Source organism: Chroicocephalus ridibundus, chromosome 13, assembly GCF_963924245.1.
Source record: "Chroicocephalus ridibundus chromosome 13, bChrRid1.1, whole genome shotgun sequence".
NCBI lineage: Eukaryota > Metazoa > Chordata > Aves > Charadriiformes > Laridae > Chroicocephalus > Chroicocephalus ridibundus.
Window position 1 is genome coordinate 4617685 of NC_086296.1, and position 22921 is coordinate 4640605.

Consider the following 22921-nt stretch of genomic DNA (forward strand, 5'->3'; position numbering starts at 1 on the left):
GTGTTGTCTATAAACATTTTCTATTTGACCACTCTTTGATTAGATCTTGGGATCACAAAAATAGTTTTGCTGGAAAATTAATCACACGTATTCCCTGTAAACAGTGATTTCGTAAGACCTTTCTTGTACAGTTGTACAGTCAAAACTGCAAAGTAATTTAATAAAGACACATCTTCACAAGCTATACATCCACAAAAGTACCACTTATTTAACATAATTGAATTTTTCCGTGATAATGTTCTCTGTTTGCTACACCTTGTAGAAACTTGCAGTACAAACGATAAGAACCCAAGCTGAAAAGGTCACTTCTTCTCTACAAGCTGGCCATTCATCATTAGTACGTCTCTTCTTTGCCAACCATTCTTTTCACGTTGTTGGTAGTTTCCTCATTTCTGTTGCTGCTTGTGCCACTTTGTGATTTATATAACGTTCGTTTTAAAAAAAAAATACCAACATACCACTCCTTTAGTTGACAATCAAATCAGCACCAAAATAGAGGCAAACACGTGCCATCTTACGTCAAACAAATGCCTGGTTCTCAGCAGCAGATTTGAGTTCTGATACTGCATTCTCTCATCTCTTCTTCCATTTTAAGTGTTCGTTTGCTGCCTGCTGGTTTGCAAAGTTCTTTCTGCTTCCACAGGTCATAAATCAGCACATTAAAAGAATTAGAATGTGTAAGAACAGATGTAGGTGAGTGGACTGCTGGGAACAGTTAGGCTCCAGAAGCCATTCGAAGCATATTCTAAAGGACCAGGCTGGTGTTCGAACACAATGTGAACTTTTTCAGGTACTAGAAGGTCCCTGGGGTTGAGACTATTTTGAAGTTGAAGAGTAAGATTAAATAAGTGGGAATTTTGAAAGGTGTTGACTGTAGCAGGTGTCTCCAACTGATTTCAGCCAGAGTCAGCTGGAAGGGTCATTGAGCTTTTCTGAAAACATCACTTAACTGTTCGGATTTTTAAAGAAAGGTAATTAATTAGTGGTTTGGGGAAAAATAGCTAGAAATATGCAGTTTGTTCATCTATGAAAATAGATAGAGCAGAGGCAATATCTAATAGCACATGATTACTTTAATTAACAGTTTAGCTCTGCTCTTCGCAGAACAACGAAGCCTGCTTTCTGGGGGAGCCGCACCGTGTCCCTGTGCTCCTCCCTTCCCCTCCTGCCTCCGCGCTGCGAGGCAGGCAGCTCGGGCTGGCGCCGCTTCAGAGCCGCCGAGGTGCTGGAAGGCTGGTGGCTGCACGTGTGCTGACTGGCCAGCTGGAGCCACCACCAAGGTCATACTGCAGCCTTTTTTTTTCCTCTTGGCAGAGGTATAATTGGGAACTTTCTACTTAATGTGGGTTTTTTTCTGCCCTAAAACTTCTAAGAACCCTCACAAGGGCTCACCCTTTTTCTCTTGGCCAATTTTAAGCCAGTGTGTCTACAATTTAGAAGAAACTGATGGCCCATCACAGTGACTGTATAAGCCCCACTTCTTTAGGAAATGGGATAAAAAGCAGAAAAAGCAGAAATATGGTTTGTTTGGGGTTTTTTGATGCACACTTACCTTAGACAAACGGAAAGAAAAAATCAAAGGGTAACTTGACATTAATGGTGGGCCAAGCTTTATAGCCTGGCTCTGCAGGTGAAGAAATATCAGTGAAAACAACAGAACTTGTTATAGGAATAGTCCTTTCCCTTCCTGAGGGAAGCTGCAAAGAAAATAGAAATGGACATTAGCTTCAGTCTTCTCTTCGTGTGACCGCTCTGTTTGGCCTGGGTTATATTTTCAGCTGTTATTTGTAAAAAGTTTTTTTTTTTTCATATACAGTTCGATTTTTCTTTTCATGAATGATGTATAGATTTTTATGGAAGTGTGTTTTGGCAAGCAGCCCACAGTTGTGTTTGAGTTGGAACAGAAACTGTTAGGTGTAATACGCTCTAATATGAAGTGCTACCTTTAGATAAAGAGATTAACTGGGACACTTACACAGCTGATACCGAAGCAAAACAAGCCATTCTTTTTGTCTTAAATCCTATAATTTAATTACGTACCTGCTTCAATGTGGTGCTAGTGATCGTTGCTGTAACGTTGACTATTCTGGCTTGTGGATTGACTAGGGATCCATATTTAGTCCACTTCACTTCTATTTCAAGTGATATTGGTATTTGGCATGAGCTCTGAAAAGTGTTATAAATTCTCTCATTGTCTGACTTGCATAGAAGCAACCACGTTAATTATTCATCTTATTAAACTGGCAGAATGCCCGCAGAAAGCTTGCTCCGGGAGGTTACCAGAGCAACTCCGCCATGCCTGTGCCCTGGACTGTGCCTGTGCAGGCAGCACAGGTGCTTCCAGCCTTGGCCCAGGGCTGTCCCTGCTGTTTCTCCATAGGTGACAAACCGACTCTGTACCTGTGCTTCAGGCAGGGCTGTTCTGCCTGTGTAGGGCAGGACTTTGGCTCTTCGTGATAGTGCTGAGCTGGCTCTTTTTAGTAGGAGGACTTATTTCGGTAATACTGCTAGAAAATCCTTTACTCTGCCAGGGCAGAATTTTGAAGCCTGCAATCTTAAATACTTTTAGGTATTTCTTCTTGGACTGTCAAGTTTCTGGTTACAGAAATCATTCACTGTTTAGTTGCAGAAGCGTACAAGAAACCTATATACAAGCTGTCATTGAGGAGGTGCTGTCAGTCACCACGTGCCAAGCAGCACTGCCTACCACCGATACAGGAACTGCGCTGCATCGGGAGGAAAAGGGCTACTATAGAAGATGTTAAGAATAAACGTAGTGTTTGGGTCACTCAAATATACTGTTTCATGCTTTAAAGGATTCTTGCTATCTTCCTGTAACCTGGCATAAGAACACCAAGGAGAAACACCGATTCTCTTCACTCTTTCAACCTTACCTCTTGTGCTTTATCCCATCTGAAAAGCAAGACTCTAAACTGTGGCTAGAACTCATTTTGTACCTAATACGTTGTCCTGATCCATAACTGAGGTGCCTGGATACCAGCTTGATTAAAAGGAAACCTGTCTTCTACAGCAAGAGTGAACTTGTCATTTGTGAATATTCCAGGAGGACTTTCCTCCAGTTTGTTTCTGCTATTTTTTTCCCCGTAGGTCTGAGAAACCTAAGCTGATGCTGCAGCAGAGGTACAGATTTCAGGAGAGAGGGCAGTAAGAGTGAAGGGGGTGATGGTAGTGGTAGTGGTGTAACTTTCACCTGTTCTGAAGTCTGGAAGTGAGTTATCGGCACCCAGTCGAGCACATCCTGGGCTCGAGAATTTCCAAATGAGGCCACGTATTCAGGAAAGGTTTGTCCTTTCAGTAAATCTAGGAGGGTCTGAGTCAAAGGCTGACATTTCATAGCTGCAGTAATTCTTCCAGAGAAAAAAAAAAAGAAAAAAGGATGAGTTAAAGCAAAATCTATTGGTTGGGCACAGTCATAATTTCTCCTTGCTCTCATGCACCGTTCCAGCCTTCTGGCTGCAGTTGCTAATGTAGCCAAGCTTTTCAAGAGAAAGACCATTGTTAATTAAATGACATTTTTGGTAATTAAATACTCCTACAGCAGTATAAATGTCCCAGGATCTGAACAGATCCTAATGGAAAGGGTTGTCACAGGGTTAAAAGCACTAAATAAATAAAAAAAAGAAATGTCCTCTTACCGTAACTTGCAGCCTGATACCATGTTATAACCAAATAATACTGGCGTTCTGGCTCCCTGTGCCGCCAGACAGTCCTGGTTGGATGTACTTTGCAGAATGGTAAGTTGACCATATTTGTTAGTATTCTGAATGATGGCAGATGTAACACACAGTCAAAGGGAAATTCAATACGTAATGTATACCGTGAAGAAAGAATCCTTAATCATGTCCTAAAAATATATCTGAAAACGCTATAATAGCTCAAGACTCCTCTTCCACTGCGAAGAAGCACTAGAGTGTACAATGAAGGTCTAAATCTACCTCACTAAAAAGACCCAGGAGATTGCAGTCAGGACTGAGTCATTCGCTACTTTTAAAACACAGCCAAAGAAGCACGCTTTTACTTTTGATAAAGAACAGATACGTTTTACAGATGTCCATGTTAGAAAGGGTTTGTGTAGATGGACCAGATTAAGTGCTACAAACAAAATTTCAACAGGGAAAGGATATCCTTGTGGCCGGAAGCCCGCCCTTACAGGCAGTCCGACAACATAACCAGGATTACCACTGAGAGGAACTGGCTTTGTATTTACCTGCAATGCAAACATATAGTATTAGTTCTTGTACTGAAATGGTTGGAAAACACAGAAATATTTCACATATTTTAGGATTATTAACTGCCTTGAACAATGACAGTAGTAATTCTGCTCAATGAGATTATAACAGCTCTGTAACGTTGGGGCAGGCTTTGCTTTCACTGGATATACGGAGTCACAAGATGACTCTTCTAAATGTGAAAAAACAGACTTTGGAGACCTTTATTGCCCAGTTCTGAAATTCTGCCTCATTTGCGTACCCAGGGCAAGTTACATTTTACCTTGCTGCTAACAATTCATCTGATTCAAGTTTAATAAGTTTTGTAATTAAATGTCTTTCAACAAGTCATCCGTAACGTCTCTAGCAGTTACCTGAGTAAAGCTGATTTCAAAGCTCTGCTGTATTGAAAGTGCTTCTTTGTTAATTGCCCCCAAAACAAAAGAGGCAGCTGCTTCTATTATTTCTCCTGCATCTGTGTATGTAATGTGATAACTCACCTGAAAATTAAACATTTTAGATATCAATTAGAACAAATGCATAAGAGTATGAAACTAGAAAAAAGGAATTTAAAACTATGTAAGTATTGTTTTCTTTCTTCCTTGCTTAAGAAACACTCGACTACATGTCGGGAAATACACTGTATCCTCTAGAGGCTGGAGCCTCTTCAAAACTGACTTCTTGATAAACCTCTCCTAAGCATAAGCCCAATGTTCCACTACTCAAGATTCAAAGATGAGATGATGTGCCCCACTGTGCCTGAAGTCAGCCTCTCCCAAGCATAATGTAGATTCTAAACTCACGTTATTGTCTGTTATGTCATAAAGACAGTAATACTAGAAAAGGATTTCATCCTGTCTCCATGTTATGTTGCATGTAGTTATTATTTTGTTGCAAAACACTCTCTTTTATCCCAAAGTCGGCATTTCTCAGAGCACATTTGCTTTGGAGATGTCACAATATATGGAAACTGTGCAAGGCCTTTCTCACAGCTTTGCAATTTGTGAATCAGAAGTGATTCGATGCATACATGCTTGCCGTCAAACGTGAGGAAGAAGAGACCTGCCATACTTACCCCAAGAACGATATTTATGCACACTTCATCCAAAATCATAGGGAGCCTGAGGACATCACTACTATTAAGTAAAGTCCACATTCCATTCAGAGACTGGACAACTACGGACTGGACAGTAATATTAACCTGAAAAACAAATTAATATCATTTCTGAATATTGTGTGTAATTATTTTTTGCTTTTTCTGTATTATTATATTTGTGGCCCTTCCAGATTCTGTTTTACAGAGGCAGCAGCCAATAATCCTCTGAACGACTACTGTGTTACGTGTATTGATGAAGTTCAACAAAAGATTCTATTTTTAAGTAACTAGAGAGTTACTTACAAAGAGAGTGTTTTGTATGAGGGGAATGGATCAGGCTTAATGTTTGCAGGTAGCATATTATCTTGGCGTTGCTAAGTACCATCACTGATGATGGAACAAATGATAGAAATTTTTTAATGTAAAGATTATAGGTAAAGTCCTTGTTCTGATAAAATCAGTGAAAAACTCCCACTGACTATAGTTAAGGATTTTTCCCCCAGCTCTTCCAACTAAGTTAGAAGGATACTTACCATCTGACTTGATTTAGGCACCTAGAGAAGAATAAAAGAACAAATTCAAACAGCAGCCAAGGTATCACCTATTACAAGTAGCAGTTAAGGCTTAACTGCTTTGCCTATTTAACTCTCTATCATTACAATAGCTTTTACATTGTGTAAGTGATTGAATATACATTACAGTATCCAGGCAGTGTGAAAATAACTGTCCTTCTTTGTGGCCAGTAGGCAAAAATCTTACAGTCCAATCCTCTTTTTCCTCTCACAGTAACTGGAAAATTTCTGAGTGACTTGCATCAGTTTTCCATCAGGCTTTGACTACATTCCCAATAAATATACAATGCATTCAATAAGTAGTAGACACAGCTAGTGTTTCCCTTGGACACTCTATTTGCACATCAGAACTAGGAAACACTGAAAAAGTTTACTTGCATCAGAAAGGTGCAAAAAAAGGCATCTCAATTTGTCATGGCTTGTTATTGTGCATCATAGCGTTTGACCTATTGAGGGCGTCAGAGAACATTGTTCCTATTGCAGATCTGTGCAAAAACACTTGGAACTATTCATAGCCTGCCAGGCTGTTCGTACCCGAAGAAATGAGGAGCTTTTGTTGCCTTTTTCTGAAGGTGCCGAGTCCATAGTTTCACAGTCTCTAAACAAAGAAATGAGAAGCAAGTATCCCTCTTGTTATACAGCATGCACGCTCGCCTCACTGGAAAATTTCCACCAAATTTTCATGGAAAGGCAGAAATGTCAGACCAAGGTCATCAATCAGGTCTGCAAAATACTCACACAGAGCACCATTTTCTCAAAAGTTTTATTTTTTTGACTCCCAATGAGTCTTTGATTCACATCTTTGGGAAGGAACCAGAAATCGACCTCTGACCATGAAGCAAGTTCTGCGGAATTACAAGAGGATACAAAGACCAGTCTGCTCATCTAACATTCTGTCAGAGAACGCATTCCTATGAGATGGAGACCTGAAGGTGATGCAGGTAAAGTCTGTCACACACTATCACGTATTTACATCAACATGCTGAGGTACAGCTCAGCCATCAGAATCGGTTGCGTGAATAAATGCGTTTATAAAGATTAGACTCGTCCTTCAGGGAAGCATGCTCTTTCTGACTAAGGTAGAGGGAATGATCACACCTAAAATTCTATTTATCTGTGGCTGGGGTGACGGATTGTGTTTCTGTCAGTCACGGGCAGACAGGACTCCAGCCTCAGTGTTGCCTCCCACTGACTCATCTTCCCACCAGCCAGGGAGGCGAGCAGGGGCAGGCGGCAGCGCGTTGTTTTGGCAGCTGCACGGTACACGCTAACCATGGTGTGAAGCATCATGTTGTGAGTATCTTAGCAGGGGGTTCCAAGCATCCCCAATGCCCCTTGGGTCTGCTGGACAGGACAGGGTAGAGAGCAGAGCTTAACTGCCACAATTACCAGGACTTTCATATCACACAAGTTGTCCAGCCTGGTAGTGAGTCTGGGCTCATAATGACGGGGTTTTCTGAAGAAACTGCTGTACCAGTCCTCTTACCCAGCGCTCCCAGCAAGCCTTCCTGCGTTGATGTGTTTTGCCATTTCTTTCGCCAGCAGCTCCACCTGCTGGCACTGGCAGGGCTCCCTGCTCTGCCCTGTGACCACCCTGTCCCCAATGCCAAGTCACTTTTCTATTGTCATATCCCATCTTCAGCTCCCTTTGGGAATGGGAGCTTCCTACAGACCATCTCTAGCACCTATTCAGCCTTCTCCAGTTATTGCGTTTGATCCTTTCTGAACGTCCAACATACTTTGGACAGAAATCTGACCTCTCTTAAACTGGGCCATTGTAGTTGGCAAGCGGCACGTGGGTAATGTGTTATGTACTGTTCTAGTGACGAAGGGGAATTCATCTTTTAATTTAAAAACATTCACCTGCTTGGAGCCTGTCCTGAGGCATGCTTCTTTTCTGGCTCTGCAGCCACCACAAACTCTAATTTTAGGTGCACATGGGAACACTCAAAACCCCTCTGAGACAGAGTTTGCTCCACCTCTTCCCCAACAAAGGGGAAGATAACATTTGTGAACAACCCTTTGCTGATTTGAGATCCTCAATGAGCAGGAGAATGATTCCACCTGTGAGACTGTGAACTACTTAGTGGGCTTCCCTTTACTGCTGATAGCTTTGGAATCTGAGGGACTAGAAGGGGTCTTTAAGTAGTGACTCACTCATTAAATGAATGTAAATAATTACATAAATTAAAAAAATTTTAATGGGGGAGAGTAGGCTGTTTCTTGATGACCTTTGGCTTCTGGAAGGAGCTGTCAGCTTAAGGTACTCTGTATTTCAGTTTCAATTTTGCATGTGTGATTTCTTTTGTCTTCCTGAATATCTGTAAGGGCATTTATTTATACATAAGATGTCATCCTCTGGTTCAAAAAGGAATGAAAAAGCTTAGCTTTGAAAAATAACCACACACTGGATTTGGTAGTAGGTTGGATGCAAACAAATTTGTTCTCAGTGGGGTAAAATGTCATGTTCTTTGAGGAGTATAAGGAAAGCTTCGTGTGTGTGTGCAATAACTCACTATTAAAAATTGAGGCTTGTAACAAAAGTATATACGCAGAGGATTAAACTTTACAGGCTCTTCTTAAAGTACAAAGGCTTACCAGCTCTTTAAAACCTAGACTTCTTAGAATTATGCACTCTGGTAATAGGCTTCTTGGAAAAAGCTCAGACGTGCATAAAAGCACAAAAGTGCTGCCATTGCAGCAAGCGTTAGCTCAGTGACACAGACTTGTCTCTTCAAGACCATTATTTTTGTTGGCTAAGCAGAGAACAGTAAATTCTTCTGTTCCTGAAGCTTGAAGTAAAAACATTTCCAAAGGCTTTCTGTATAAGACTTTTTCCCAACGCACAATTTAAATCCAAATAAAAAAACCAAATCCTTTAGTAAATAGGAGTTACTTAATTCTGGTGACACAAAACAATACATAATATCAATGATCATCTATATGAGTGTTTCAAATCATACTTACTGCTAAAATGCTGGAGTTGATATAGAATAGCATACTAACTGCTTGAATGTTGCCACAGTTTTCCACACTTACTGATCTAATGCATTTTGTAGCCTGGTTTACTAAAAACCCTGGGGAAAAAAAAGCACAAAGTATTACTGAATGAAATGAAAGAGTAATTACAAAAAGCAGAAATAAAAAACAATATAAAAACTTCAAATATAAGCAAAAGTGAAAGTAAACATAATTTCTATTGCAGATAAGGTTTTATGTCAGCTATAAAGAATGATACTTTCTTAGATTCTCCCAAAATGCTATGAGACAAAATATTACTTCTTAACAATAGAAGCTTAATAAAAGCTAGAAGATTTAGGACTTCATTTTTCAGATCTCATAAGATTATTTTTTTTCTTTCACAAGAGACTTTGGTTCTCCTATCATCATCATCATGATTGATTGATATGATACCTTATTTAATAATAACAGTGGGGTTTGGAAAACGCAGGTGTGGGGTTTGGCTGTGGTTGTGGCTTCCCCCCCGCCCCCTTCCCCCCTGCTGATTTTCAGAAAACTGTGTGAAAGGTTAAAATGTAGAGCTCAAGCCTGCAAGTCTGACTTGAGTTGCATTCAGGCTGTGAAAGGAACCTCGTTATACCAGAGGGACACCTTACAGAAGTTGCCCAGTTAGGTCTTGCTTTGTGTAATACCCTCTTCCCTCATGGTGTCACCCTTGTACTATTTTATTCAACCAATTATGCCAAATAGGATGTTTTGCTGTTGGATAAACAACCCATTAACAAGACTCTCAAGGATTTCCATATCTAACTTTGAATGTTTAATATAGATGCAATGCAACTTCCAATCGATGTCTAAAAGAAAAAAACCACCACCAGAGAAACAGAGGCTATTTGGAAAATATTTGTTCATGACTATCTGAATTTACATTTGTGTGTGTGACAATTTATTGATTGATCAAGTTCAGGTCAGAGCAGAACACTCTAAAGCAAATAAACTGGAATTCAAACGCATTTTCCAACCTGCAGGATTCGCATCAGAGCACCAAGAGGAGACCACAGGACTAGGCAGCCTTAGAAACGCATCTACCGTCTGTATAGGAACACCATACTGCCGAATAAAACAACACATTCAAGTATACAGGTGTGTTTCAGTCCATGTGAAGTTTTAGAGCATTTATATTAACAATAAATCTGAATAAAAGAAGTTCTTATTTCCACTATATCTTTCAATGCTGTATACTGCTTTATGCATCAATTCTTAAGCTACGGCTTCGTTTATGATAGCAACCAGCTACGTATTTTTCACAGATCTTAAAAAATCTAGTTCATTTTTTAAGTAAACTAACAAAAAATGCTACACTTCTTATTTTTACATTTCTATATTTAAAGACCAAAATAAAGTTTGTCTTTTCCAGAAGAACTGCAATTTTTTTAAAAGCATATGCAAACAATGTTCACTTGTTCTTTTATGAAACAATATAATACTAACTGAATCATGTAATTATTTACCTCATATCTATATGTTTCATTTGCGTCAGAAGGACTTTGAGCATCTGTGTTCATATTCCAGCTGTCAGGCTCAGCACTGAAAGTAGCACTTTCAAACTCTTTAAGCAATTGATCAAAATTTTCAGAAGTAGGCATTTGAGGGGAACTGAAGGAGAGTGCTTCTTTATCTGTCAAAACATTATTTAAAGAATGAGATAACCTTTAGGATAAAAGATATGGAAAGGTTATTTAGTAATATTTTTCCTTCTGGAGTTGCTAAAACACAGTGAAAGAAAAATACCAAAACATTTTATTTAATTTTTTAAGGAAAGCTTTCTCTTTCCTTTAAGAGAAAACCTAGGCAGTGTCTTCATTCATCATTTCACCCAGATCTATGAAAGCACAAACTTAAACTTAAGGAAAGAGGTAAGTCTCTTTCTTTCAAAATCATGGTTTCTAACAGCATCAGATGTTCCAGAACAAAGACATGCCAATTAGTGTCTACAGTTTCAATGCTAAGTATTCAGATGACTACTGCACAGTCTTAATTAACTTAAGAGAACACAGCACTGGTCACTTCTTACTTCCCTGCAAGTGACTTCGAAGCTGGCCATAAAGGATTAGTGCCAACAGTGCCTCTTACAGTAACAGATCAGGAAGGAGCTGGTTTCCCATGAGAACTTTAATGTGATTTATTGGGGAGGCTAAATTATTTACATAAAATAAAAAATAAAAAAAATACATCAAACCCACTCCAAAAAGCATATTTATTTTTTTTAACAGAGAAGACTAAAAGTTAGGACTATGAGGTGTTTTAACTGCATAGTTTCGTAAGTGAAAGGATTACAACATAGGCAGAATACCCAGTTTTCTGACAGGTTTAGTTATTTTTAATTTTAGTCTGTTTCTGGCACCTAAAGAGCTTACAAAAATAACATCACAATGCTTAATATTGGCAACGGCAACAAGTCTACTTACAGTTTGTAGCATGAATGCAGAAAACACTGGGATTGACTTGGTCAATTAATTTAAATATCCTTTCTGGTGGATTTGCTTCAACATCAAGTGAATATATAGCAGCTTTCTGACTACAAAGACGGTTGTCACCTCTACAAACAATAACAATAAAATCAATAATCCCCTGGAAGTTGGTATTGACCATATTTAAAAGTTCTTTTCAGGTATTGAGGCAGCATCAAAAAAAGCACTAAAGAGATTACTCAACACAATTTGTATAGCATTTGTGCATCCTTACAAGGTTTATATTGTTTTATACTGTGTGCTTAGTAATAAATAAAAGAATTCTCCAACATGTTTTATCTAGCAGAGAAAACTGTGTGAGCAGCAACATGAAGAAAGGTAAGAGACAGACCAGCGGGAAGGGAAGAGCCTGACAGTAATAATATTAGAGCTAAAATGAGAAGTTGGATGGGATCCAGATGGTGTGAGACGCCACAGATGCAGGGTGCACCACAGGCTATACACAGCTCAGAAGCACTTTTATTTATACAACACAAGTGGGAAGTATGACCTTTAGGGTAACGTGATGGCATGTGGGCCAGAAAAAAGGTCAGTTTTGTGAATATTACGATAATATTCACTGGCCGGGGGGGAGGGGGGAAACAGGAAAAAGTCCTGCTTGAGCTGCATGTAAAAGAAATGGCAGAGTGAGAAAGAGGGAAGTGAAATAACCCATCCAATCTGGGAAAGGTATTTGTAGATGTGCCGTGGGTTCATCACCACCAGCCCAGAACTGCAGTAGCTGCAGAGTGAATGTGCCAGTTCATACCCTGAAGAGTACTGGTGTGTCCTACATGCTAGAGAGACAAGATGATGATCCTTGGGGAAACAGGTACTCACGCAGGGTTAAAGCAGTCAAGGGCAGGCACTGAAGAAGTGAAATGACTTTTAGAAATTACTTTTTAAGCATGAGGTGAACCATTTGTTAGTAGGATCACATCATAAATCAAACACCACTTCTCCTCTGTTTCAGAAGCCACAGAACCTCTCACTTGGGATCAGTCAAACCCTTTCAGTAACTAACAGAATTATGCAAATGTATATAAATCTAGATGTGTAAATAATGAGATTCACAATACTTGCAGTTATTGAAAATCCCATGGATTTTCACGCAAAATGAACATTTTACACAGAAGAACTTGAGGAAAGAAACATAACTTAATTTTATGCGTTTCTAGTTGAGAAAGACAGAATTGTCACCTGAGACAATTAAACTGTCATTCAGGAAGGCATTGATTAGACCTTTCTGATATATATAAATATCTATAAATGGGTAGCAGTAGTCATTGTGTGCTGTGTGCAAGAACAATAAGAAACTACAGTCTGGGATGACTGCTAATTCAAATTTTAAAGCACTAAGAATAAACCCCAGTGTTCAGATTGGCATAATTTATGCAGCAGGTGGGTTGAAGAGCTGTACTTAGTGTTCTGAGAAGTCACTAAGAGATTTTTTACATTACGATTTTGAAGTGAGCTTTCTTAACTCCTTTTTGAGAAGATGAAATTGGGTGAAGGTGTTTTCAGATAAAATGTAAATAGCAAATAAACAACTACTGGCATTACATTGTTGATATGATGTTACATTTTATTGTTTGTAAAGTGACAGACTGGCATGAGGCAGCAGGTTGGGATGCCAACTTGTAAAACTAGGATCAGAACAATGCTCATGCTACTTCATTACGCCCTGAATTGATCAAGTTTCTAGCTGATATCATAAACTGTAATGAAAGAGGTTAGTGATAAATTGCCAATGACCTATAGAGGCGGCCAGATGGTCCCATGGTATCAGCCTTCTTAACTTCCAGACACTGCATTATATTGATGAAAGTCTAAAGATGCATTATTCTTCCCTTCAACAGAAGGCATCACCACCTAAGCGCCCATAGACAGTAGCACAGTGAAACATAAGAAAAGCAAGGAGTGTGAGTTTAGAAAAGAGGGACTAAGTGAAAGAGAAAAGGGTGGGAGGCCAATTTGCTCTTCTGTGTGGTTGGGGCCAAAAGTTTACAGGCTTAGCGCAGGAGGGACTGGTGAAAGGGCAGGCAGGAGTCAGGATGGCAGAGGGGTCAGGAATTGGTAAAAGGGGAGAATATAGCCCATACAAACACATGCAGCAAATAAAACAAGATTTTTTTATTTCATTTCATATAGTTATTTATCCACTTACGTGACAATAGGAACTGAACATGTAGTAAAGAGACTGAAGTCGGCTGCACTGCAATCGGGGTCACAGCAGCAATTTACATCACACTGTGCCACCAACAGATCACAAACACACAGCTTGGCAACTGGAGGGGATTTAAATTAGAATTAGAATTGGAACTTTACACATTACAGCATGTTCCCTAACACTTTCATTTTTCACCCCGCCTTATTTTTGACAATGGCTAAAAGTCTATATCCAAATTCACGTGTTGGTTTGGGGTTTTTTTTAAGTCATTTTTAAAAGCCATCTTTTCTGCTACTTAGCAAATCTATTTGGAACACGACAACAAAACCAAGAGCATACTAAAATCTGATGGTGTGTTCTCTGTGAAATCAAAAAAGCAACTTAATAGGAATTTTGAAAGTATGAAAATGTACTCAGCCCTGCAGAGGGGAAAAAAAAGAAATACAAACAAGATATGCTTATCTGCTTGTTTCAGCTTATTAGGAAATAAACCACCAAAAAAAAAAAGAGGAACATTTTGATAGAGCAGTGAGATGTTTACCAGTATTGAGCATGTCCCAGGGCCCAGTAATATATTTTCCTGATGTGCCAACATTACCATAGTTGACTTCTTTGAAATTGTGTTTTCTCCCTGTCTTTAGATACTATGAAATATTGTAATAATACAGAAAGTAATTGCTAGCAATGCTGTAAACTGTCTTGATAAAATACATTTGGCAACTTCTTAAAACATTCTTAGGTTTTCAAGTTTATAAATTCAAAGAACAGATATTACTCTACTGAACTGTTTTTGAGAGTTGCTATTCTGTAACAAGTCCAGACTTGAGAATAGCACCGAATAAAGAACATTAAGACCAGCACCCCATACACAAGACCTTCAAAGAAGGCTCCTTTTCATAACTATTGCTTCCTTTATTTCAACTTGACTGTTGTCTATTTCTCTATGGCCTCCTGGATGCTCTCTGACCGTCTGAACAGTATCCAGGTATTTCCTGGAACCTCTGAAGTTCTGACTGTTCTGTCAGCTGAGTTTAACACTGGAATCCTTAGCTCACCTTGTAAACAACAGAAGTTTAAACATGGATGATCAGATTGCGCAGTTATGTCTCTGAGATCAGGCATTTAAGTCTCTCTTCCCCAAGGAGGTGTGCACTGGGACATGTTTAATTTGGCAAGTAATCTAGGGAAGCAGAATCGATGGCAACAACACTGGGAAATCAAAAGTTAAATAAAAGTATACCTGCCAATTAGAAGACAATGGAAAACACCTTCTGGAAACACAATAACAAAAATGTGTAATCTATGTTGCCACAGCACCACTATATATCCACAGAGCTGGGGCTGAATTAGGAGTCTTGGGGCAAACTGTGTGCGCCTCCAGCTCAGTGTATAAGTGGAGATCTCCAAGCACATACAGGGTGAGTCTGGGTCTCCTCTGTGAAGCCAGGCTCTGCCCTGTGGGCTCAGAGCAGGGTGCTGGGTGGCCAGGAGAGCTTGCCCTCCATCAGCGCCAACTCACGGGACTGTACGTGCTGGGATCAGCTTGCCCAGTACCCGAAGGCTGTGTAGAGGCTTGCTGAGCCTGCCTGTCGGAGGACGCTCTGAGCCCCGGCTGGAGTGGGGTGCTCAAAGCAGCGCCGCAGCACAGCCCCGGTAAATCTCCGGGGGCGCCGGCCTGCAACGGGGGCCTGCAACGGGGGCCTCCCAGGCTGCAACGGGAGCCGAAGGGGATCCAAGAGCTCATCGACGACTGAATGCCTCAGAGAGGCCGTGAGTGGGGCTTCCCTTGGCCCGGGAAGAGCCGAAGAGCCGGAGACCCCGCCCCACCGGGCACCCACCGTCCGTGATCGGGGCCGGCCCGCTGTGGGTCCGCACAGCAGCGCGCGTCTCCGGTGGCGCCGCGGGACCCGCCGCGCTGTCCACGGGCTCGGGGGCAGGCTCCGCGCTCGGTTCTGCTGCCCAGAGCGGCGGCAGGAGGAGGAGGAGGAGGAGGAGGAGGAGGAGGAGGAGGAGGAGGAGGAAGGCCCCGCGCTCCAGCGCCGCAGCCATGGCGGCCGCTGCCGCACCGCCCCTAGCAACGGCGCCGTTACCAAGGAGCGCGGGGCATCACGGGAAGTGCGTGTCCGCCCCGCCCCGGAGCATCACGGGAAACAGGGGGTCTGCGGCCGCCGGGCATGATGGGAAGTGGGTCGCGCGGCCCGGGCGCCATGGCGGGCGGCGAGGGGAGGCCGGGCCCTGGCCAGGCCGCCATCTCCCGCCTCCCTGTGCCTCCCGCTGCGCAGGGAGGGCCGCGGCGGGGCTGAACGCTGGGCCTTTGGCTAAACTTGGTCTCCTGTGAGGCCACCCCGCTTGCCTGGACTCACTGGTGCTGTCGTGGTGGCCTGAGGTGTCCGCTCGCACCACCCAGCCCCTTCAGAAAGAGCCCAGTGTGGTGGTAATCCAGCTGTCAGTGGCCCGGCAGTAGCAAGCCGAAGGAAAAGCCTAAGAAAGGGCTTAAGGTGTAGCTACATAAATGTAAGCCATATACATGTTCTGGGTAAAAATGCTATTGGAAGGCCATACACGAAAAAAATGGTGGGGAATGGCTCCTTGTGAGCTATAAAATCCTCTGTTTAGCATGTTTTTGCTAATATTTTGGGGTTTAATAATCTGCTTAAACTAATTTTTAAAGTCTTACCAATTTCTTTCTCCTTTTGAAAATGCCACGGGTTCTTACTGCTCAGTGTGCATATTCATTAATTAATTTGTTAGTAATCTTGCAATATCTAGAGGTATTTTTATGCTAATTTGGAAAAACTGAGCTAAAGAGTGACTACATGATAAAGTTCTTTAAGGTACCTTACAAATGTTAATATCTGGGCTTCAGTTCCAACTAAGAGACAACTTTTTAAAATCAGTCTTGCTGAAGTTTGTTTTGTGCGTTATCTGATCAAAAGCAACTGTACAACATTTGTTGGTGCATCAGCCTGACAAGTACATTGTTACACAGTGTTTCTTATTTTCCTGACCAGGTTTGTTCCTATCCTCTTGAAGGAAAGCCAATAAAAGCTTTAAGACCACAAGAGGGCACGTTCTGTTTTTATGTTTAATAAACTTGACTGCTCCCTGTGGCAGTCACAACATCTGAACAGCCCAACTTCATGCTAGCGTACAAATTTTGTATGTTAAAAGATGTTCCAGCTGCTTCTATTGAAAACTGAAATAATTCCATGGTGCATACAGCATCTTTGTCACTTCTTTGCACTGTCCTCTGCTGTACAAGAGCCATTATCAACAAAGGTGTTGATGACTTACACAAGACAATTTTCTGCCTTGCACAGCATGAGACTGCCAAGGTCATTTTATATTATCAAAGAGCTGGAACTTAGGATGGGTTTGAAATAGCTCCATATCACACAGCAACATCCTGGTGTCCTCCTTCCCCTCGGAGAGACCTCATTTTCTAAGGACATGGTGACATGAAGGTGAGAATCCAGTGTACTCCATTGTACCTCTGTGTGCCTTACATGAAATCATTGTCTCACCTGGGTCTCCATTCTGCATTCCTTCTGTTAAAACAAGTATAAACCAAAGTTACTGTATTTGCCTCCTTCCTTGGGGAAGAACTGATGTCTGTTTCTTTGCTGCTTCTGAGATTATTTTGATTTACCTGGGAACATTCATGCATTTCCTTTCAGTAAGGTCTCCTAAATCATGTTACTAATGTTGGGGTTTTTTTTTCAGGCTTGAAGAGTAACAGTAACTTCAAGTATATTTACATTTTGAAAAGTGACTGTAAAAATGGCATCATAGGACTCCTCCTTTATGCTTCTCACTAAGGCTGTGCCAGGACTGGCTGCAGCCATAGAGAATATGTGCCTATATTTGGAGGAAGTTATGGGATCTTTAAAAAGCAGTGTCTTTAATAGTCCCGCAGCAGAGGAACATGTTGACTTTGCCAGTTTACTCACTTAGATTTGCATATTCGTAGCTATGTTCAGGACAGATGTTGGTGCACTTTGGCCCTACTTAGTAAAGCAGACAGGCACAGGTTGTAGAAATCAGCCAAGGACCTGTTTGCAGCTAGCAGAGTTAGAAATCTTGCAGCTTCAAGAAGGAGGAGGCCTTAGGCAGGGAACAGTCCCTGAAGTAAAGGAGGCTTGTTTTCCTGCCTGTTAAAAGGCGAGTGAAGCTCTTTACTTTTGTCACTACTAAGTGTGTGAAGTTTCCGCATCCTTTTGCTTGAGGGAAAGTAAAACAGATTTTGGAGTTTTACTTGTAATTGCTGTGGTGCTCGTCCCAGCTGGGAGAGGTGAGCCTGCAGGAAGGAACAGTTTGAGCACGTGGCTGCTCTCTCCTTCACTGCTGTGTGTTTGAGATCACACATCTCTCCGGGTGAAGCTGACTTAGGGGCTTACGTTCCCTTTAAATTCCTTGACTAATCTTCTCTCATATACTACATATCGTCAGTTAACAAGGAAGATGTTTCTCCTACCTAGAAGTCCTGTAAATTTTGAAACTTGGAATTTATTTGCAGGCTTGGCAGGAGAGTAGTGCTTAGTTTATTATTTATCATCACTGGTTGTATTCTGTCTTCTGTATCACTCGTGCAACTGCAGCGTCATGAGATGAGATAATTAGTATTAAAGACTCCCTACTTGTTAGTTTACGCATTTCTGATGGATTTAAAATCAGTAAAAAGAGCTGTTGACAATGCACAAGGGAAAATATAACTTAATATATTCTTTTTGCATGCAGAATTACTTTGCAAAGCTGATGGTGCACAGGGGACTAGACTCCTAGATGAAAACCAAGCCTTGCTGAAACCTGGGAGCTATTCCCACAGATTGCACCCTGAATGCATGTGGGCAGGAGCTGGATGAATAAGGAGGTATTATTTCTTACTCCATCTGCCACTGAAATAGAATAGAACTGGTCAACTGTTCAATAGCGAAGTGTAACATAATTAATCTGTTTTTCTCATGACCTTTTTTTTATTCCAGAAGTAAGTTAGGGCTTTACTTAGACCAACAGTTCACCTAAACCCATCCCAAATACTGGCTGTAAAAGAATAGGATGACCATAGCTGTTGCGTCACTTCGGTTTCCTCCGTTAGTAATGCTTAAGTAACTAACTCTGAATCCCTTAACTGTAGGATGTGATAGTTCAATAAAGTCTTGATGCCTCTCCAGCAATATGTACACATAAACACAAAGTAGTAAGTCCCTGCAGAAAGAAACGTAAAGAAAATTAAAAAAGAAAAAAAAATCCAACCTACTTTGTCATACAGAGAAGAAAGGCAAGACGAAAGCCGAGTATAAGAGAAACCGTTTGAAAAATCCTACCACCACAAAACACACCCTTGTATTAGACTTCTGAAGCAGGTTCCAAAAAGCAAACTCCACAGCGTGTAGGACGAGATCAGGACATTAATAAATAATGCATGTTCTCCATCAGAGAGATTTTAATTTATCCTATCAACATGAGTTAATTAATAATTAAAAAGGGCACTGTGATCCGCATGTGGGAGGTCCTAGAAAATGAAAATTCAAGCAGTTCAAGATGCAGTACATTACTGTCTATTAAAAAACATGTTAAGGGATTTTGTGCATTACTATTTTAATTATATTTTAAGTAGCAAGATTTTTATATGCATTTAAGCATTATAGCATGCCATTTGCAATCCAAATATTGCAGGATTAAGTCCCATCAAGTACAGCAAAACCAGGGGAAGTAACTGATTATAAACACAAAACTAATGCAGGCATCTTTTATGAAATGCTAAAACTAAGCAAAAGCACTACTTATATTTTTGTTTCTCTCATCCAAGATTATTTTAATAATTCTGTTAAATTTACATTTTTAACTGTATAACTTTCACCACAGCCCTTTGCTTTTAAAATTATTTGAGATTTAAATAATTTAATTGCTTTTACACATACAAAATTATTGCTGTTCCTCAGAACAAAAGACGCGAGAGTTTTCAGAATAGTGCATCAATATCTGTCCCGAACATATCTACAAATATGCAAACTGAAGTGAATAAACTGGTAAAGTCAACCTGCTTCTCTGCAGTGGGACAACAACAGAAATTCTGCCCATGGACATATATCCTTTTGATTAAACAGTTTAATTTTATTTTTGGACATTTAAACTAACTCAGAGTGGAATTAGCTTAATAACCCTGGTCTTCATAAATTATGATGGACAGGGTGTTCACGCTCTTTGTTGGTTGAATGCGTGCAGCTCTTTCTGAATACACCGTATACAAGGCTTTTAACTGACTCGGGTTTTATTGTTAGGAAGTTTGTAGTAACAAAAAATGCTCAACAGTGTTACTGTTGTGAGACAGCTTCTCTAGGATCTGGTATAATTCCTGTTACTTTAAACTTTTTAAATAAGGAGAAAATAGTAAGAGGAAACAGTTTTTTATGTGCATTATTCCATCTATATATGTATTTTCAGCTTGATGCCATTCAAAACAATTTTACCACTGACCAAAAGTCAGAGTCACCATTAAACTACAATAGTTTGTATTTTATGGAGAAGCTGGATGACTTGAGTGAGGTTCTAAAGGAATTGAGGGAAAAACTGATACACAAAATAAATCATCTCTCTGGGATTTCAGACAGCTAGGATTTGGAAGGTCCTAGTTCCCCATCCTGAGATGGTGATCTTCTGACTCTGCATCTTCTCTTGACTCTTCCATGTGGAGAAGTCTGGTATCATTGTCCTTTGCATGTTAGTTTTCTATTTGAAGCTAACTATTCTGTCTGAACTTCGTCGTCGTATAAAGGCAAACATCGGATTTGCTCTATGACAGATGACTTCAAAAATTCAAGTGGACAGGCATTTTTAATTAAGAGTCAAAACAAAGTCAAATAAGGCTGAAATAAACTGCATTCTGGTCTAGCACAACATTAGCCCTTAAATAAATAGTGAGAAGCCTGGGCTGTCTCTGTACAGCAGATGGCATTACAGGTAATATTTATCATACTCCAGTCCCAAGGCTAAGATAGTAGGGAGGGCGGATTGACGTCAGCTACAAGTGAATCAGTCTTAATACAAGCTGAAAAACTGCTTGTGCCTTCAACAGTTGATTACATTGCACAGCACTTCTGTTTAGCGCTCCCCGTTGCATTTATTAGTCTGTCTGAGCAAGCCTAGCAGGAAGGATTCATTTTGTTTTGCAGCTTAAATGAACTGATGTAAATGGATCTTGGACTTTGAGGTGGGAAGATTCCACCCAGCTGCAGTAACCAGGGGGATGCCCTTTGCCCCAGATCTTGTGCCAAATTTGTGCATTCGAGAATTTTAAACAAATATCCCTTGGCAGGATATCGACCTTCAGGGTACAAGAATAATACTGAGCGAGACAGCAGGGCATGTACTGGGAGGGATATACAGGGAGATCTATCAGGACTGGTACTGAGCAGTGGGAAAAACCAGTTCGGTCCTGTTTCACTAAAAATGATTGTTCTTTGTCTCACAGGAGCCAAGTGATTCTCTGAATGAAAAACAATAGCAATTTTTCATCTGGGCGCCGCGTCATCGTGCAGGAGTGAAAGAGTTCAGCAAAGGTTACTAATTATCATGTAAATGATGTTGTCTTCCTTGGCTGTCTGGGCAGACCTGGGTGGGTGAGCAGGGATGGAGGGAGTACGAACTGCTCACGGCGTGCCTTGGCTTTGGGAGCCCGTACCGAAACACAGAGTCACGCTCTGCCAAGTGTGTGGGACAGCCTTGCGCTCATGCTGAGTATCTCAATCTGCGAGCCATGGCCGATCGGCAAAGCGGTACGGAGAGCTTCCTGTCCAGCTCTGGGGAACACGTTGCGATGAGGCAGAACGGAGAACTCGGGTTTAGTGGGAAGTGTGGTGGGGGATCACAGGCTGAGATGCAATGCACACCCAGCCGCTGAAGGACAGATCACCTTGCGCTAACCAGAGCTGCCTCAGGGCACCGTGGCACTTCAGGCATTATTGAAATCTGCTGCATTCAAGAAAAATACCTTAGGCAAGGCTGGACTTACCCTGAGAGGGACCTGGACAAGAAGGAGGAAGAATAAGGGCAGGGAAAGAGTGACTCTGTGGGGGAAACTCTGAAGTATGTGCTTCCCTTTCCCGGTAGAGATATGGGAGGGGGTGAGGCAGCAATGTTTGCTGCTGTGGAGATCCACCTTCTGTTTGTCATCTCACACACCCTGACGGGCCTTGGCAGCAGCACACTTATCTCCAGCATGTTGGCAAATTCGGCTCTACGGCAGTTTCCTAATTCACCAAGGCTGGGCCTGGGCTGCTCTTTGTGTTCCCTGCACTTTCCTTCTCTCCATTCTAATGGGCAGGTGAATTTTTTAATAAGTTGGAATACAATTTCAGCTTTAGGCAGAAAATGTTCAGGCATTGCTTAAGCCTTTAGCAGTTTAAAGGGGAGGAATATTGTCTCCGTCAACATACACAGCGAGTGAAATGCCTACCATCTCTTAATGCTATTATAATGACGTGCTTCAATAACGTTCCTCGTGGGTTGGGTCGGTGGAATACGCCGCACAGCTTTTCCTTTCACTGGCGTCAGCTTGGGGTTCAGGTTTCACACCTACCTCTGCTTTATTTACACCTGCCTATTGTTTTTGTTATTTACATATCTCAGGTTGTTGAATGCAGCAGTAGCAGCCTTTTTATGCCTGTGTATGCGGAGGCATTAAATTAATTTGCGCTTGTCGTGCAGAGCTGCCTGCTCAGAGCTTCCAGAGAGACAAGCCATTTTGCACGCCCACAAGCGGCATGGAAAACTGAGCTGCAAAAAGAGAAGGAATTGGGCTTTTTTGAACATGGTGGGTCTTTAAAGTGTGGATGCCTTGAAGTTGTTGGTGGCTTTGAAGTCATCTGGGGGGACACCCTAAAGCCATCTCACCGCCTTTGTACCACGCTCACCTGCAATTAAAATAATTTTAGTGGGTTTTGTGTGGTGACTGCATACTATGGCCTTCTCGTGAAGGTTTTGTTTGGCATTTCATATCCCTTACCCAAAAATGGGTTAATGCTCCGCACTTTCATGCATTTCCACAGAAACCACACAAACATCACAGGCCACAGTGAGCTGGCACTGCCCCTAACCGCGCCCCACCAGGGAAAACAGGACGAGTTGTTCTTTAGAAATAAATTTTTGTGTGGTATGACTCACATAACCGTCCGTAATAGCCAGAAAGTACAAACGGCCACCGAGTCCCTTCGAGTTATGTGGAGCACGCGAGACGCGCGGCCCGATATGGGCGTGGAGGGGCAAGTATCTGGGTTAGGCGCAGCCTGGCTGTTGAAAGCGTAATTGCAGTAATTAGGGTGGCAGCGGCAGCCAGCCGGGGAACCGTCTCCCCGTTCCCCGCCGACGCCCCGCTCGGCGGCCGC

At 41.5% G+C, this 22921-nt stretch overlaps 1 protein-coding gene and 1 long non-coding RNA gene across 6 annotated transcripts; one reads left to right on the forward strand and one right to left on the reverse strand.

Annotated features, from left to right (window-relative positions):
- Positions 1 to 387: 387 nt before the first annotated feature.
- TCTN1 (tectonic family member 1) lies at positions 388 to 15535 on the reverse strand. 4 transcript variants are annotated; one of them, XM_063351036.1, is made up of 15 exons: positions 15377 to 15535; positions 13536 to 13656; positions 11327 to 11457; positions 10370 to 10536; positions 9881 to 9968; positions 8865 to 8974; positions 5859 to 5879; positions 5305 to 5430; positions 4604 to 4729; positions 4144 to 4228; positions 3657 to 3795; positions 3212 to 3368; positions 2041 to 2166; positions 1553 to 1697; positions 388 to 949 (listed from the first exon to the last, which is right to left on the reverse strand). In XM_063351036.1, the coding sequence occupies exons 4-14, from the start codon at positions 10502 to 10504 to the stop codon at positions 1554 to 1556; spliced, it is 1257 nt and encodes a 418-aa protein (XP_063207106.1). In that variant the 5' UTR covers positions 10505 to 10536; positions 11327 to 11457; positions 13536 to 13656; positions 15377 to 15535; the 3' UTR covers positions 388 to 949; position 1553. The 4 variants fall into 4 exon arrangements, with proteins under 4 accessions (XP_063207106.1, XP_063207105.1, XP_063207103.1 ...); XM_063351035.1 differs by having other exon boundaries at positions 388 to 631; positions 14594 to 15488; XM_063351033.1 differs by having other exon boundaries at positions 14594 to 15488.
- On the forward strand, positions 15535 to 22435 carry LOC134522847 (uncharacterized). 2 transcript variants are annotated; one of them, XR_010073149.1, is made up of 4 exons: positions 15535 to 16052; positions 16550 to 17002; positions 18276 to 18408; positions 21010 to 22435. It is a non-coding gene; the product is annotated as an uncharacterized LOC134522847 (long non-coding RNA). The 2 variants fall into 2 exon arrangements; XR_010073148.1 differs by having other exon boundaries at positions 15535 to 17002.
- Positions 22436 to 22921: the final 486 nt, after the last annotated feature.